We start from the raw sequence: 13,166 nt of genomic DNA on the forward strand, positions 1-13,166 counted from the left end.
ATTTTACAAATCCCAGGCAGCAACCCCAGCAACAGAAAGAGAAGCGGTGGTGGTTCAGTACAAACAAGCACATGCTTTCCAGAGAGCTCATTCTGGATTTTAAGGTTTGCGTAATGTTGCTCCTTAACAGATTCAGTTTATGAGCCAATAGCATTGCAAAACTGATTTAGTTAGCCTCTGTACACAGCTTCTGTTGTAAATAACGATAACATGATGCACTTCTCTAACACCTTCCAGCCAAAGAACTCATCATGTCTGAATTAAATGTATCCCTCTATGAGAACTGTTTGTTTGATACTATCCTTTAACTATCAGGGGATTGGTCCTGGAAGGTGATGAGCACTGTGGCCCTGATCCACCAAAACACTTAAGCACATGCTTATCTTGAAGCCAATGGGATGACTCATGTGTTTTGAAGCTAAGCACATGCTTAAGTGTTTTGCTGAAGCAGAGCCAGAGTGCTCATCACTTTACAAGATCAAGTCCTTACTTGGAAACCCTAACACATTTTTTTTTGTCTGCTCAGAGGGTTGCGACAATAGATACAACTGATAAACAATCTCCTCAACCATGGTTAAGCCATCTGGTTGGGATAACCTTTCTGAGATTAGAGAGAGCTTGATTAGCTTTCACCTTTTGGATTTCCATGTGTATATGCAGCAGACGTGCTGATGTGATGGCCACCATCTTGACTGACACACAGGAGACAGAACTGGGGACTTCCAGAACTGGAAGCATAAGCCGATACTTCGCACTAATGCTCTCTAGATAGTAACAAGTGCGTATCCTCAGGGCCGAGAGGGGCCTATAACTCATTTACCAGTGGGTCACAGTAATGCACCAAACAGAGGTGAAGCTGTGAAATTCTGGAAGTGTTTCAAAGGAAGCCAGTTCCCAGGAGATTTGCCATTTGGCATGAAGACTGGATACATGTGGAAATGCTTTGAATACACGGTCAAACTTTTCTGGATGTTTTTTCAAACAGGAAGTGAAAGTTGATACTGGAGGATGATCATGAACTAAATTTCACAAATGCCCCCTCCCCCCTCCATTAATGTGCCCTGGAACCAAATGGTCCCTGTGTTTGAAATCTGGGTCTGAATTTTGCAGCTTGAGCCTCTCTACTTAAAACCTTCTAAGAATTGCCCAGTGCTAATAAAAAAGGAATCATCAAGGCCTTGGCAAGCTGCAGATTTTAAACCCAGTCATAAAGGATTTTTCAGGCTGATGTTCGTTCATAGATTTATATATTCAAGGGCTAGGATAGACTATTAGATACTCTAGCCTGACTACCTGTATAAAAGAGGCCATAGACTTTCACCCAGTTATACCTGTGTGGAGCCTAGTAAGTTGTATTTGACTAAAGCTTATGTATTAACAGGATTTGAGTCTCTACTGACTTTGCAGGATCTGATCAGGGGAGACAGTTGTTCTGAATTTGGTACAACACATCTGTTGGCACAGAATTGCTGGCATAGACGTGAGCGTAGCGTAGAGGTAATGTAAAATCCACCCCCAGATGTGGGAGAGGCTGGCTGGAAAGGTTGAGTGATGACAAAAGAGTGGGTTTTTTTCCATCAGATGCCAGTGGTTCTGAGAGCCAAGATGCAACTTGCCTTCCTGCCTGAAAAGAGGGATTATAGGGATCAGATTGTCATAAGATGCAATGAGTGATGCATGGGCAACTAGTCTTATCTTTCTCAATGAATGTGATTGTGTGACAGCCTCGGTGTTTATCTCAGTAAACAATGGGTCACAATGTTTAAATGCCCTGGAATGTGCTTAAAGAAACAAGCAGGCTCTACATTAGCTGACATGGGCGCCAGTTCATGCAAGTGTTTGGGAGGGCCCGAAAGGGTGGGGGATGGCAGAGCCCTGGCTCCACTCTATAGTGCATCAGGCAGCATGCACTGTTCTGGTATAGATCTGGTGGAGTTTACTTCTTTCTTGGAGCAGCAAGGGATCCAGGAGGGTAGTTGTGAGACTCTGCCACACAGTCTCCTTCCCAGGGTGCTCCAAGGACAGAATGAGAGCAGACTGTATAGTCACGATCTAGCCCATAGGGATTATCTGGCATTTCTTTACCTGGGCTTTGAATCACTGGGGAGTCTTCCAAACAGACCACAACACTTTGCTGGCTGCTCAATAGTAATAAAAAAAAAAGCAAATAAATACTAGTAATTGTACTTGTACAGTGGAGAGGTTTGGGATTATGTTCCTCTCTGTCCATATTACAGCAATTTGGCAAGCCAACTCCTGTTTTGAGAAAGTGATCATTATTTAGGAACCTAAGCTTTGAGATGATCCATGTTATGTTGTACCAACACATAGTCTTGCCGTACATCACATTCTGCAAGTGCTTTACAAGTCATTAGGCCTTGCAGCACGCTTGTGAGTTAGGAAGGAGTCATTAGCCCCAGTTTGCAGTTAGGGGAACTGAGGCACTGAAAAGTTTAAGTGACTTGCTCAAGGCCACAAAGGGATTCCGTGTTAGAGCCATTATTGGAATTCCAGGATTCCTTGGTCTCTGCTCAGGTCACGAGGTCTCATTTCTCCCTTGTAACTTAGGATGGGAGGACCCTGGGAAGTTCAGTTTAGGGAGCGTGCGTGGGCTGTTGCAAGCGTGAGTGCCACAAAGCCGCCTTGGGTTGGGCAATGACACCGTGTCTCTGAGACTCCACTCAGTGATGAAGTGGGTCTTCAGCTCCTCTGTTCTGTTACTGCTGGGAAGGAGGAGAGCTGCCTGCTCTGTATCCTTCCTTCTCTTGGTTGCTGAGAGGTGGGGAGGGGGGTTGTTTTCTCCCTCCTGGTGCTGGGAGAGAACAGGAATTTCATTCCCTTTTTCCATCCAGGCTGCTGCTTCCTGCCTGCTGTTGGATAGCATGGGCTGTGGGAGCACTGGTAGCTCCTGTATTTCCTTTGTCACTGCCTTTTAAGGGAAGGGGGGGGCGGTGGAGGCAAGATTCCCTGTGGCTCTCACACCATTGTGAGTTTGCTCATTGTTCCGCTCCTGGTGGAGCTGGCCAGGATTGGAAGAGTGGAGTGAGTGGGCAGGAAATGAGATGGAAAGGAGACTAAGGCCTTGGCTACACTTGCAAATTTGCAGCGCTGCAGCAGGGTGTGAAAACACACCCTCTCCAGCGCTGCAAATTGCGGCGCTGCAAAGCGCCAGTGTGGTCAAAGCCCCAGCGCTGGGAGCGCGGCTCCCAGCACTGTCCGTTATTCCCCACAGGGAGGTGGAGTACGGACAGCGCTGGGAGAGGTCTCTCCCAGCGCTGGCGCTTTAACTACACTTAGCGCTTCAAAGCGCTGCCGCGGCAGCGCTTTGAAGTGCAAGTGTAGCCATAGCCTGAGTGAGTGAGTGGGTGGGAGAGGAGTGTATCCCCTTTGAGGTTTAGAGAGCATGGCCCCTTTAAATCTTTGTCCTGAGAGGCGAATGCTGATTGCCCAGATCTGGGACACTCCAGGATGGAGCCAGGAGCAGCACTGTGCCAGGAAGGAATCACCTGAGAAGGACAGGCCAGATCTGGACCCAGTATCACTGCTGCCCAGAGCTGCAGGGGGCTGTGAGTATTGGAGCTTGTGGCCTTGCACTGGGGATAAGGAGGGAGGCTGTTAGCTAGTTAAGTGGGGAGGTGGTCGCTCTGTGGGGCTTTGCAGAGAGCGGCAGAAGAGGGCCCCGGAGGGGTTTGTTGAGGAAAGTTCACTGGCACCGAAGACGACCAGGAGCACCCAAGACTCACCACTGGACTGCAACTTTGCCCAGGACTCCCAAAGTCTGAGTGCAGACACACTGCTCAGTGTCTGCCCTTTCAGACTGTGCTACCACTGGGCCTGTGGGGCCTTGTGTTGAATGCAACTCTGTTTTACCGCTCTCCCTGTCTTTCCCCCTGTTGTTTTTCTCCATTCATCTGTGAATAAATATTTCCCTTTGCTATATTCACTGTACTATTCTGGTGTGTGGGTGGGTGGGTGTTCACTCCTGTGGGGGAGGGTGTTTGTTACAGGTGCCCCTGGGGCGGAAGGGACTTTCACCGCTGCTTTCCTTAGCACGCCTTCTCTTGGCCAGAACTGCCTGCAGAACAGACCCCATCTTGGCCAGGAGAGCGCTAAAGTTACAGGAGGGTAGATATGAGGTCAGAGAAGCAGGCTGGGGGAATCCAGGAAGATACGAAAATCTGAGAGGCAATTTTGAATTGAATTTGGAGATGGAGAGTTGTGGAAAGGACGCCAGCAATCATAACAGAGGAACTGGGATGAGGTAGCTCCATTTCCTAGAACAAGAGTGTAGCCTGGTTGCAGCATTCTGAATCCCTGGAACTTTGCTTGGAGAGCAGGGATTCAGGAAGACAGGGGAAGTAGGAACTGCAGTCACTGAGGCAAGGATGTGATTAGTGCACAATTAAGACAGTACAGCAAGGGTGTGTGTGTGTGTGTGTGTGCGTGAGAGAGAGAGACACAGGTGAAAGTAAGCCAGTACACCCAAGTACGGCATACCGGCAAGAGCCAGTGCACCATACCGGGGTGAATTGGCTTCCCCTGGCAGCAATTTAAAGGGCCTGGGGCACCTGCCGCCTACTGCCCCAGGCCCTTTAACTTGCTGCTAGAGCACCGCCGCTGCTACCCCAGAGCCCCGGGCCCTTTAAAGCTCCGCCAGAGGCCTGGAGCCCCTCCAATGCTGATTTAAAGTGCCTGGGGCTCCGCTGCAGTAGCAGTAGCTGGAGCCCCGGGCCCTTTAAATTACTCCCGAGGCTCCCAGCTGCCAATGCAGCTGGGAGTTTCGGGGGTGATTTAAAGGGCCCGGGGCTCCAGCTGCTGCTACCACAGCCCCAGCCTCGGGCCCTTTAAATCCTGATTTAAAGTGCCTGGGAATTTAAATGCCCCGCCTCTTCCAGTAGAGGCCACACCTCTTCTGGTTGAGGCCCCACCCCCTCCTAAGGACTCCAGAGTACGGTAAGTCTTTTAAGTTACTTTCACCCCTGGAGAGAGAGAACCCAGGGTAACACCAAGATCTCTTGTTTCAGGAATAATGTTAAAGGCTGAATGTTGGCATATTTGTCTAGGCAGCCCTGCCAACGCATCTATAGGTTTTTCCAGTTCCCCACGTCCTGGTTTGGTTTTGCGCAGTGTACAATAGGGACTAAGAGGAGGCTGTGCAGCTCATTTGCACAGGATTAGAACTCAGTTCTCCAAAGACTATTGCACTAACCCCACAGTGTGACCTACGGAGAGATTCAGAATTTCAAAGGAGGAGGTTATTAAACTGACCATGAATCCCATATTAAGAGGATTGTAAGACAATTGTAGCTTTTTATTCAGCTGTGAAAATGTTGCTGCTGATAGAAGGAAGCTGTAAAGAAGATTTAGCTGATGGAATTATAAAGTGGTGTCTCAGTGATTGTGCTAGGATTGTATGTGGATGCTGTTGGGAATCTCTCTGCAATGACCCATGCACATTGACCTCAGAGGACTGGTGGTAGCACCTAAAGCCTTTTCCCTTCTAGCTGATCCAGTCTCTGCTGGTGCTGATGGGAAGTTATCATCATTTGATGCTGTCTGTTCAGCAGTTTATATAAAATGAGGATCATGGTCTCAGTCCAGTTTGTAGCAGAAAAAAGTCCAGATCACAAAAGCCACTGCCACCGTTGACGCTAGTTCCAAGGGAACATGGCTTGAAGTGGGCTGAGTTACATGAGGTTGCACACCCAGCTAAGCAAATTAGAGGCCTCAAAGGTGGGTGTGTTGCTGGGGAGGAGGCACCGTCACTGTATTCAGACTAAGCTGCCTGAGACCTGAACCTTTGTTACAAGGAAATCTGTTGGTCAGCGGTGGAATCCAATGCAATCCGAGACCATTCTGAACTGACCTTTCCCAACAGAGAGGCCAGTGGCTGACTAGACATGAAGAGTGAACTAAAGGTTCACTGTCAGAGTTGAGACATGTTACAAGGGTGCGTGTGAGATACTTTCATGGTCACTGCCTTAACTGTACCTGTTCTATGGATGAACAAAAGTCAAGGCTGTCAGATGGGTGCACCTTCCATGGGGGCTAAATTTACATAAACACAACTCAGACACCAGGAAAAATACCCATTCCGTGTTTTGTGACATGCAGCCAGTGAAGCCAGTTCAAGTCTTTTTAGGAAGGCGTCTTGAGGCACTTAGGAAACCGCTCCATGTGTGGTCAGGTTAGCCCTGTACAAAAGTGGGTTTGAGTGTCGGCAGAGCAGGTATTTATTTATGCCACTGGGTTTGGCAGGCGCCCAGGAGTATAGTATGTTTTGCTCCATTACGCAGGCCTTTACTGTTGAATCAGCTTTATTTTATGGGAACTTCATATAATATAAATCTGTAGTCTGAAGGCTAATTAACAGAGTTTCTGCTTTGGGTTTCTTTCTGGAGTGGGGACCTGGGGGACTCCTTCCCATTAATTTCCAATCTTGCCTATTTCAGTATGTTTTTGTTATATCTTTTATGTGTTTCAGTGCTACCCTCTCATTTCTAACAGGGAATAAATGGGTCCAGGGTTCAAATTGACAGTGATGGTGGATTATAGTGGCATACCTCTAATAGGAATATTACTTAACACCTAGAGAGGGTTTTGCATTTTTCAGATGCAGGTATTTAACGTCTTGATCCTTACATGGTGTGAGCAGGTTGCACGAGACTGTTGCACTGCAGTGCAGGTGGAGGCTCTATGTGTGAACAAGTGAAATTAAACTGTAGGTGGAATCCTTTATGCAGAGATGTCTCAAGCCCTCTGCTCTCCTGCTCCTTACTCATAAGCATGCAAGGTGTGAATGGGATGGAGAAAGGGGTTTTTGGAGGAGACATGGGATTAGGTGTGATCATGATGAGTCTTATGAAACAATTTCCACATTTAGAGCTTGATCTAAACTTAATGGAAAAAATCCTGCTGGCTTCAGCAGCCTTTAGATCCAGCTCTTTCACCACATCCTGTTTACATTCAGGTGATTAATGCACAATGAAGTGATAGCAGGGTCAGTGGCTACCCTCCCAAATGTCATTGTGCCTGACCAACAAATTCCTTGTTTTTTCTCCCCAGCTTTGTGCATGCGTGGAGGACTGATGTGTTGTATGAAGGCCCTGGGTCTTTGCAGCCATGTTTGTGAACCAGCTTGGGCTGCAGATAGGCCAGCATAATTTCAGAGGCTCTGGCTCACATTGCTGACCCTGGGCTGTATTTGAAACAATTACACTTCGGAGCACGAACGTGGAGAAAGCGACAACGTGGCTCTTTAACCCCCTGGAAATAGAAACATGAAGCACAAAGGAGGCCTTGATGAGCAGATTACCCCTTAAGTCATTTGTTTCCTAGATTTCCTGCCCCTGCTGCTGACATGCCAAGCCAGAACGTTGGGTTTTAATTTTTCATAGTGTTTTCAAACCGATAAATTTGCAAAGGTAAACATGCCTCAGCACTGAGGGCTTCCAGCCAAATGAAAAAGTCGGCTCTGAAAAATCAGCTCTTGGAGAAAGGTCAAATGCAAGCACACTCTAGAGTTCATTGGGTCCATATGTGTAAACTTCTGCTAAGGTGGGACAGGCCCAGCCAAACACTTACTCTCACAGAAGTGAGGCTCATTTTAAAATAAAAGCACTGAGCTGCCCTTAGGGATGCCTGTGGTCTGAGTGATAGGATTTAACGTGTCGAATGAAAAAGACCTACATCCTCTCTCGCCGCTTGGATTTCCATCCCATTTTATCCATTCACTCTAATAGAAAAGAAGGTTGGGGAGGATAATGTGTCGTTTGTCATTAATTCCCATCACTCGCAGTTGGATAGTCTTAGCTGGGAACCACGCTGAGCTTAATAATCTCCAGCGACATGTCTATAAAAGCTTAATTTTGCTATGAAGATGCATGCTTTTCAGCCTTTAATTTAATAATCAGGAAAGGTTTCTTTATAAGTTGTGCCACCTGCAGTAGTAAATAGAAAGCGGGACAGTGCCTGTTATTTCATAGGCTTGCTTGATGTTTAAACTGTCTGTGGCAAGAACTGAGCCACTGACAGCTTTTTCATTAGGATTGTTGTTATTTTTTTACCTGTGATTTGTCAGAACTGGCTATCAAAAGGAAGAACTGAGGACTGGGCCTCTCTGAAGTGAGGAGATTTCATTTAGAACAGCAGATGAGGAAATCCTCTTCTTGCCAGTGAATTATAATAGTGGGTTGGTTTGCAGGGAGAGGGAAAGAGTTGGTAGAAGAGAAGAAAAACAAACAGAAATGATGGCATAAAAGTAGGATCCTTAAAAGGTTCTATGGTTATGTGCTGACCTTCCCTTCCTCCACCTTAGACAGTGTTTGACTTCCCACATTAGACAACATGAATGCCCTGGTTCACCTGCCTGGAAAGGTGTTATTCTTACAGCTTCTGCTGCTTGGCTCAGAAACGTTTCTGCAGCGAAAGAGCTACAGGAAAAGAAGTCGGAGCTGCATTAGCGAGGACTGTCTCCAGAGGTGAAAGCATCACACTTCCCTGGTGCTAGCATACCACTAAAGGTCTCAGAGGACTGCTCAGTGGGTGGAAGTGCTTGAAGATTAGTCTGGCTGAATTATTCCATACCTCACACCTTTGTATTGAATAGCAGAGTAGGGTACATGCATTCCATGTTCCAGGTTAGTGTGATATGAATGCTTATTCTCTAAGATTAAGGGCCCGATCCTGAGCAGTGCAGGAAACCCATGACTCCCACTGAAAAGCCCTGAGGCAGGATCTTTAAATCCATTGCCATAAGGGGCCTGACTCAGCACTGAGTCAGAGCACCAGGCCACAGTTCAGTGCACAGTTGATCGCAGTGGGTGGGGATGGCTCAGTCAGGAGCAATTCAGGCGTGGGTGGGAGACATGAGAATATCCCGGGGAATGTGGAAGCTTGGAAGAAAGAGTCTGTCGGGGAAAGGGCAGGCCAGGCTAAGGTGAAGAGTGTCCAGGGTGCTTCTCAAGGTTTTGGTGGCTCCAGGTCTCATTTAGCCTTCATCTACCCCTCCTGATTGTTGCTGGAATGAGAAGGGGCTTGGGGTTAACCAGCAGATACCCAGCCATTCGTTTGTTATAGTACCTTGCACTTCTGTAGCCCCTTCAAAGCATGCCAAGACCTGAAAGTGCTTTGCAAACAGTGCACACCCCTGTGACTCAGGGAAGCATTATTGCTCCCTGTGTAGAGGTGCAGGAACTTAGGCACAGGGACATTAAGACTGAAATTTTCAAACATGGGTTCCTAAAGTGAGGCACCTAAACCCATACTTAGCATAGAAATGAAATGTGCGGATTTTAAAAGCTCTAGTGGGCTGATTTTGAATCTGTTATGTCATGCAGAACATAACAGCATGATCCCAGGTGAGTGGGTAGAAAGGATCACTGCTCCATGGATTGGCATGTACAGAGAAGACATTAACTTTCACTTTGAAATCTCTTACTGTACTGGATCCTACTTATCCTTCTAAGCTTCCAGCTTCATCTGGCCAAAACTTGAGGGGGTTCGGTTAACAAGATATTTCAGTATTTTGGAATTTGCTTTCAAAGTGCAAATTTTAGCAGACTATCTTGCAAACCGAAGACCCTGGAAAATTCAGTTTGGGAACACTGAAACATGTTCCTGAAAGGGGATAAGTGAAATTGACATTCTTGACAGCGTCACATATGCTATTCATTGAATCATGGTTGCTATTCCAGCCAGGGCTCTCTGCTGCAGAACTGTGGACCCTGGAACGCTGGCAGGTTTCCAATGTAACCTGCTTGTGTTTTGACTAAAGTTGTGTCAAATTTGTAATAGATTCAGCAAAACATCTTGCTTCAATGAATTCATCAGAAAATTGCTGACTAGCCCTACTATCAGCACCATAGGTTCCAACTCCATGGGTGCTCTGGGGCTGGAGCACCCACAGGGAAAAAAATGGTGGGTGCACAGCACCCACCGGCAACCCCTCAAATCACTGTCTCCCCCACCCTCCCAACACCTCCCGCCTGCCGTGATCAGCTGTTCAGCCATGTAGGAGATGCTGGGGGGAGGAGGTGGAGTGAGCGCAGGGGTTGGAGCGGGGGTGGGAAGAGGCGAGACGGGGTGGGGCCTTGGGGAAGGGATGAAGTGGAAGCAGGGCTTGGGTTGGAGCCGGGAGGTCGAGTACCCCCCGACAATTCTCAAAGTCAGTGCGTATGGTCAGCACCTAAGGGGAGCACGATTTTTGGTCTTCTGGTCATAGAAGGACTAGAGAGGTAGTGGTATGGTTCTTATTTTTGCCTCTGCTACCCTGGATGTTTGAATTTATTCAGATTAGAAATAAGGCACAAATTTTTAACATTGAGGGTGATTAACCACTGCAACAAACTAACCAAGGAATTGCTGGATATGCCATATCTTGATATCTTCAGATCAAGACTGGATGCCTTTCTGGAAGATATGCATTAGCCAAGCACAAGTTATTGGGCTCAGTACAGTGAAATTCTATGGCCTGTGTTATACAGGATGTAAAAGTAAATGATCTAATGGTTCCTTCTGGCCTTAAATCTGTAAATGCCTTAGCATTACATCCTAAGAACTGCCGTGGAACTGGGCTCTTTTTTTTTTAAATACTTTTTTTATTATATCACAAACATTTTCCCCTGGATCTTTCAGTAGATGTTAGTGTGTTAACTGATGTGATTCTCATGGGCCTTCTGTTGACTTCAGTGGGAGTTTTGACAATCTGAGGATGGCCAGTTCTGTTGCTTAGAATCTAACTTTTGTGTGTTTGCAATTTGAGGAAGCAAATCCAAGCTAGATAAATAAGATACATGTATCTTATAGGGCCATATTCAAGCCTGGTGAAGAATTCTGTCTGGGCATTATATGGCCCTCATCACCACAGCACCCTATGACAACACCCCTGTTGATGTAGGGAAGTTCTATCCTCATTTCACTGACGGGGAAACTCTGTTACAGGGTAGAATAAATGACTTGCCTGAGGTCACACAGGAAGTATGTGATGGAGCTAGGAATTGGTTCCAGGTCTCTTGAGTACCAGTCTAGCGTCCTATCCACTAGACCAGCCTTTCTGCACTGGGTGGTGCTTCAGTGAAATTGCACCACTAACACCAGTTCTGAATTTGGCACATAGACTTTAAAATAAACTAATAAACCAAGCCACCATGATGTCTGTTCAGAGATAATGCTGACATTCAATCTTTGGGCATCATGGATGTGAAAATAGTTGCTGAGACAACCTCCCATTATTATGCAGCTTTTGCAGATTCTGCTCAGAATAAACAGAAGCACTTTAAATAGATTATTAATTATCCTTCCCCTGACAGATACTCGGTAGGAAAACCATTAGTGGATGTCCGGGTGAACTCTCGGTTTCTGGAGCAGCGTCATTGTTTTCTGCTTTTTCATTTTCTTTGCAGATCTGAAACCCTGGGTGTCGAATTTCACCTATCCAGGTGTACACGACTTTTCTCAGCTCGCACTGGATGCCAACAGGAATCAGCTCGTTGTGGGAGCAAGGTAAAGATAATCTTGTAATTAGACCAGTATTGCTGTTCAAGCTCTTTCCCTGCAGGTTACTGGCTTCAGGGGAGATTGACTGACAGACAGACAGACAGACCGACAAAGAGAGGGCTGTAATTATGTAGGGGTTTTAGAATCTCAATGTAATTGTAAAGAATTGAAATCATGACTTCTTTTAAAACGTCTGAAATGCAATTAAAATGAAACAGGAAGCTGCTGTCTCCCAGAGAATAACAGATGTTAGAAAAGTTCTAGTAGTCCAGTGTAGTCCATTGCTCTGCCAATGCAGGATTGAGCCCTATGGTTTATGTATTGGTGGTTTGTCTAGTCAAGTTTTCCAGCTACACCATGTTCATTATTGAAAAGGCTCCCATCTCTCTGCAATGCCATAACTGAAACAATTGTCTTTTACTTTCAACTCTTCTTCCCTGTTATTAGAGTTCAAATTTAACATTGCTGTGCAGCGTTCCTTGCGGATGTTCTGCTTTTATTAACTAAGAATATATTTGCACAGCCAGAAAATCTGAAACCGAAGAGTAATAGGTAACAAATCAGTGGCAGCATCTTGCAGATTGGTGTCACGTAATGAGATATGTGTGTCTGTGTTAAAAGTAATTACAGACAAAAGCATTGCAGCGGTGAAACTGCCAGGGGAGAGGTTATTCCAAATACTGGAGCAAAGAATAGGCAGATTGGAACACTCCGTTCTTCTGCCAGAGTTATACAGATGGTGAATGGATTGGGCAGAACAGCTTGAGTTAGCTGCTCAAAAATAAATGGGTTTTATGAAGGAGGCAACCTAAATTTCCTAATTCAATGAATGGGCAAGAGATGCATGTAGTGTTTTTAGATGGCTGAGGTGAAAAGTGAGAGTGGTAAATTAAAAGCAACTGTTTGAACCTTCAGTGTCCACATGCGATGGCCCTGCTGCCTTCTGGTCCAGAAGGCATAACCTGGGGAAAGGTATAAAGGGCTTTGTGGAGGACATGTACTGCCCTACCAAGTATGTGACAGAGCCATTTGAGACATGCTAGCTCCGAGCTTTCTCATTACCTGTTGGGCAGCGGCAGGAGCAGCTAGGGAGAGTTGATCGTCTGAGTTGGGTCTTTACAAAAGCCAACATTTGCACTGTACAAGAACTTGCTGACTAGAAGAGAATAAAAGTTTTAAAAGGGGGATAGTTGAGACCCTGTGAGACAATCTGCACGGCTACAAACTGAAGTGAAGCAGCTTGGCCGAAAGAAGGATGGTGCCCAGACAAATGGAGACACACAGAATGACTGGGAAACCCAAAGGAAAACCTATAACTTCCCCGAGAAGGAAGCTGCAGGGAATGTCGCTCTGGGGAGATAGCCTGCTGGAACTGTGGATGGTGAGAAGCATCTATAAGGAGACTGTCCTTTTGCAGCAAGTTGAGGTGCTCCTATGGAAAAGCAGCCAGAAAGCATCATGACAAGAAGTCTCCATTGTTCAGCCTGCCCGGGGGACGGCCAGCTCCAGCAGAAGTTATAAAATGTCTGTCCCTCGTGGAATTCACATGGGTTCTGAAGCGCAGAAGTTGTTTCCATAAATAGACATTGCAGCGGAGGCCATTGGTGGTAAGGAAGTTACTAAGCCCTGTTACAGAGCTGTATACTGGCAAGGAGAGAGGGCCTGGGTTT

General features: G+C 46.4%; 1 protein-coding gene across 6 annotated transcripts in view; it reads left to right on the forward strand.

Annotated features, from left to right (window-relative positions):
• Positions 1-13,166, forward strand: part of SEMA5B (semaphorin 5B) — a 351,645-nt gene that overhangs the window by 189,528 nt on the left and 148,951 nt on the right. For all 6 annotated transcript variants that reach the window (XM_039494195.1, XM_039494194.1, XM_039494196.1 and 3 more), the window contains exon 4: positions 11,403-11,502. In XM_039494195.1, coding sequence (XP_039350129.1) covers positions 11,403-11,502 — 100 coding nt within the window. The remainder of the gene's footprint in view (positions 1-11,402; positions 11,503-13,166) is intronic.

The sequence above is a fragment of the Mauremys reevesii genome, linkage group 11 (assembly GCF_016161935.1).
Source record: "Mauremys reevesii isolate NIE-2019 linkage group 11, ASM1616193v1, whole genome shotgun sequence".
NCBI lineage: Eukaryota > Metazoa > Chordata > Testudines > Geoemydidae > Mauremys > Mauremys reevesii.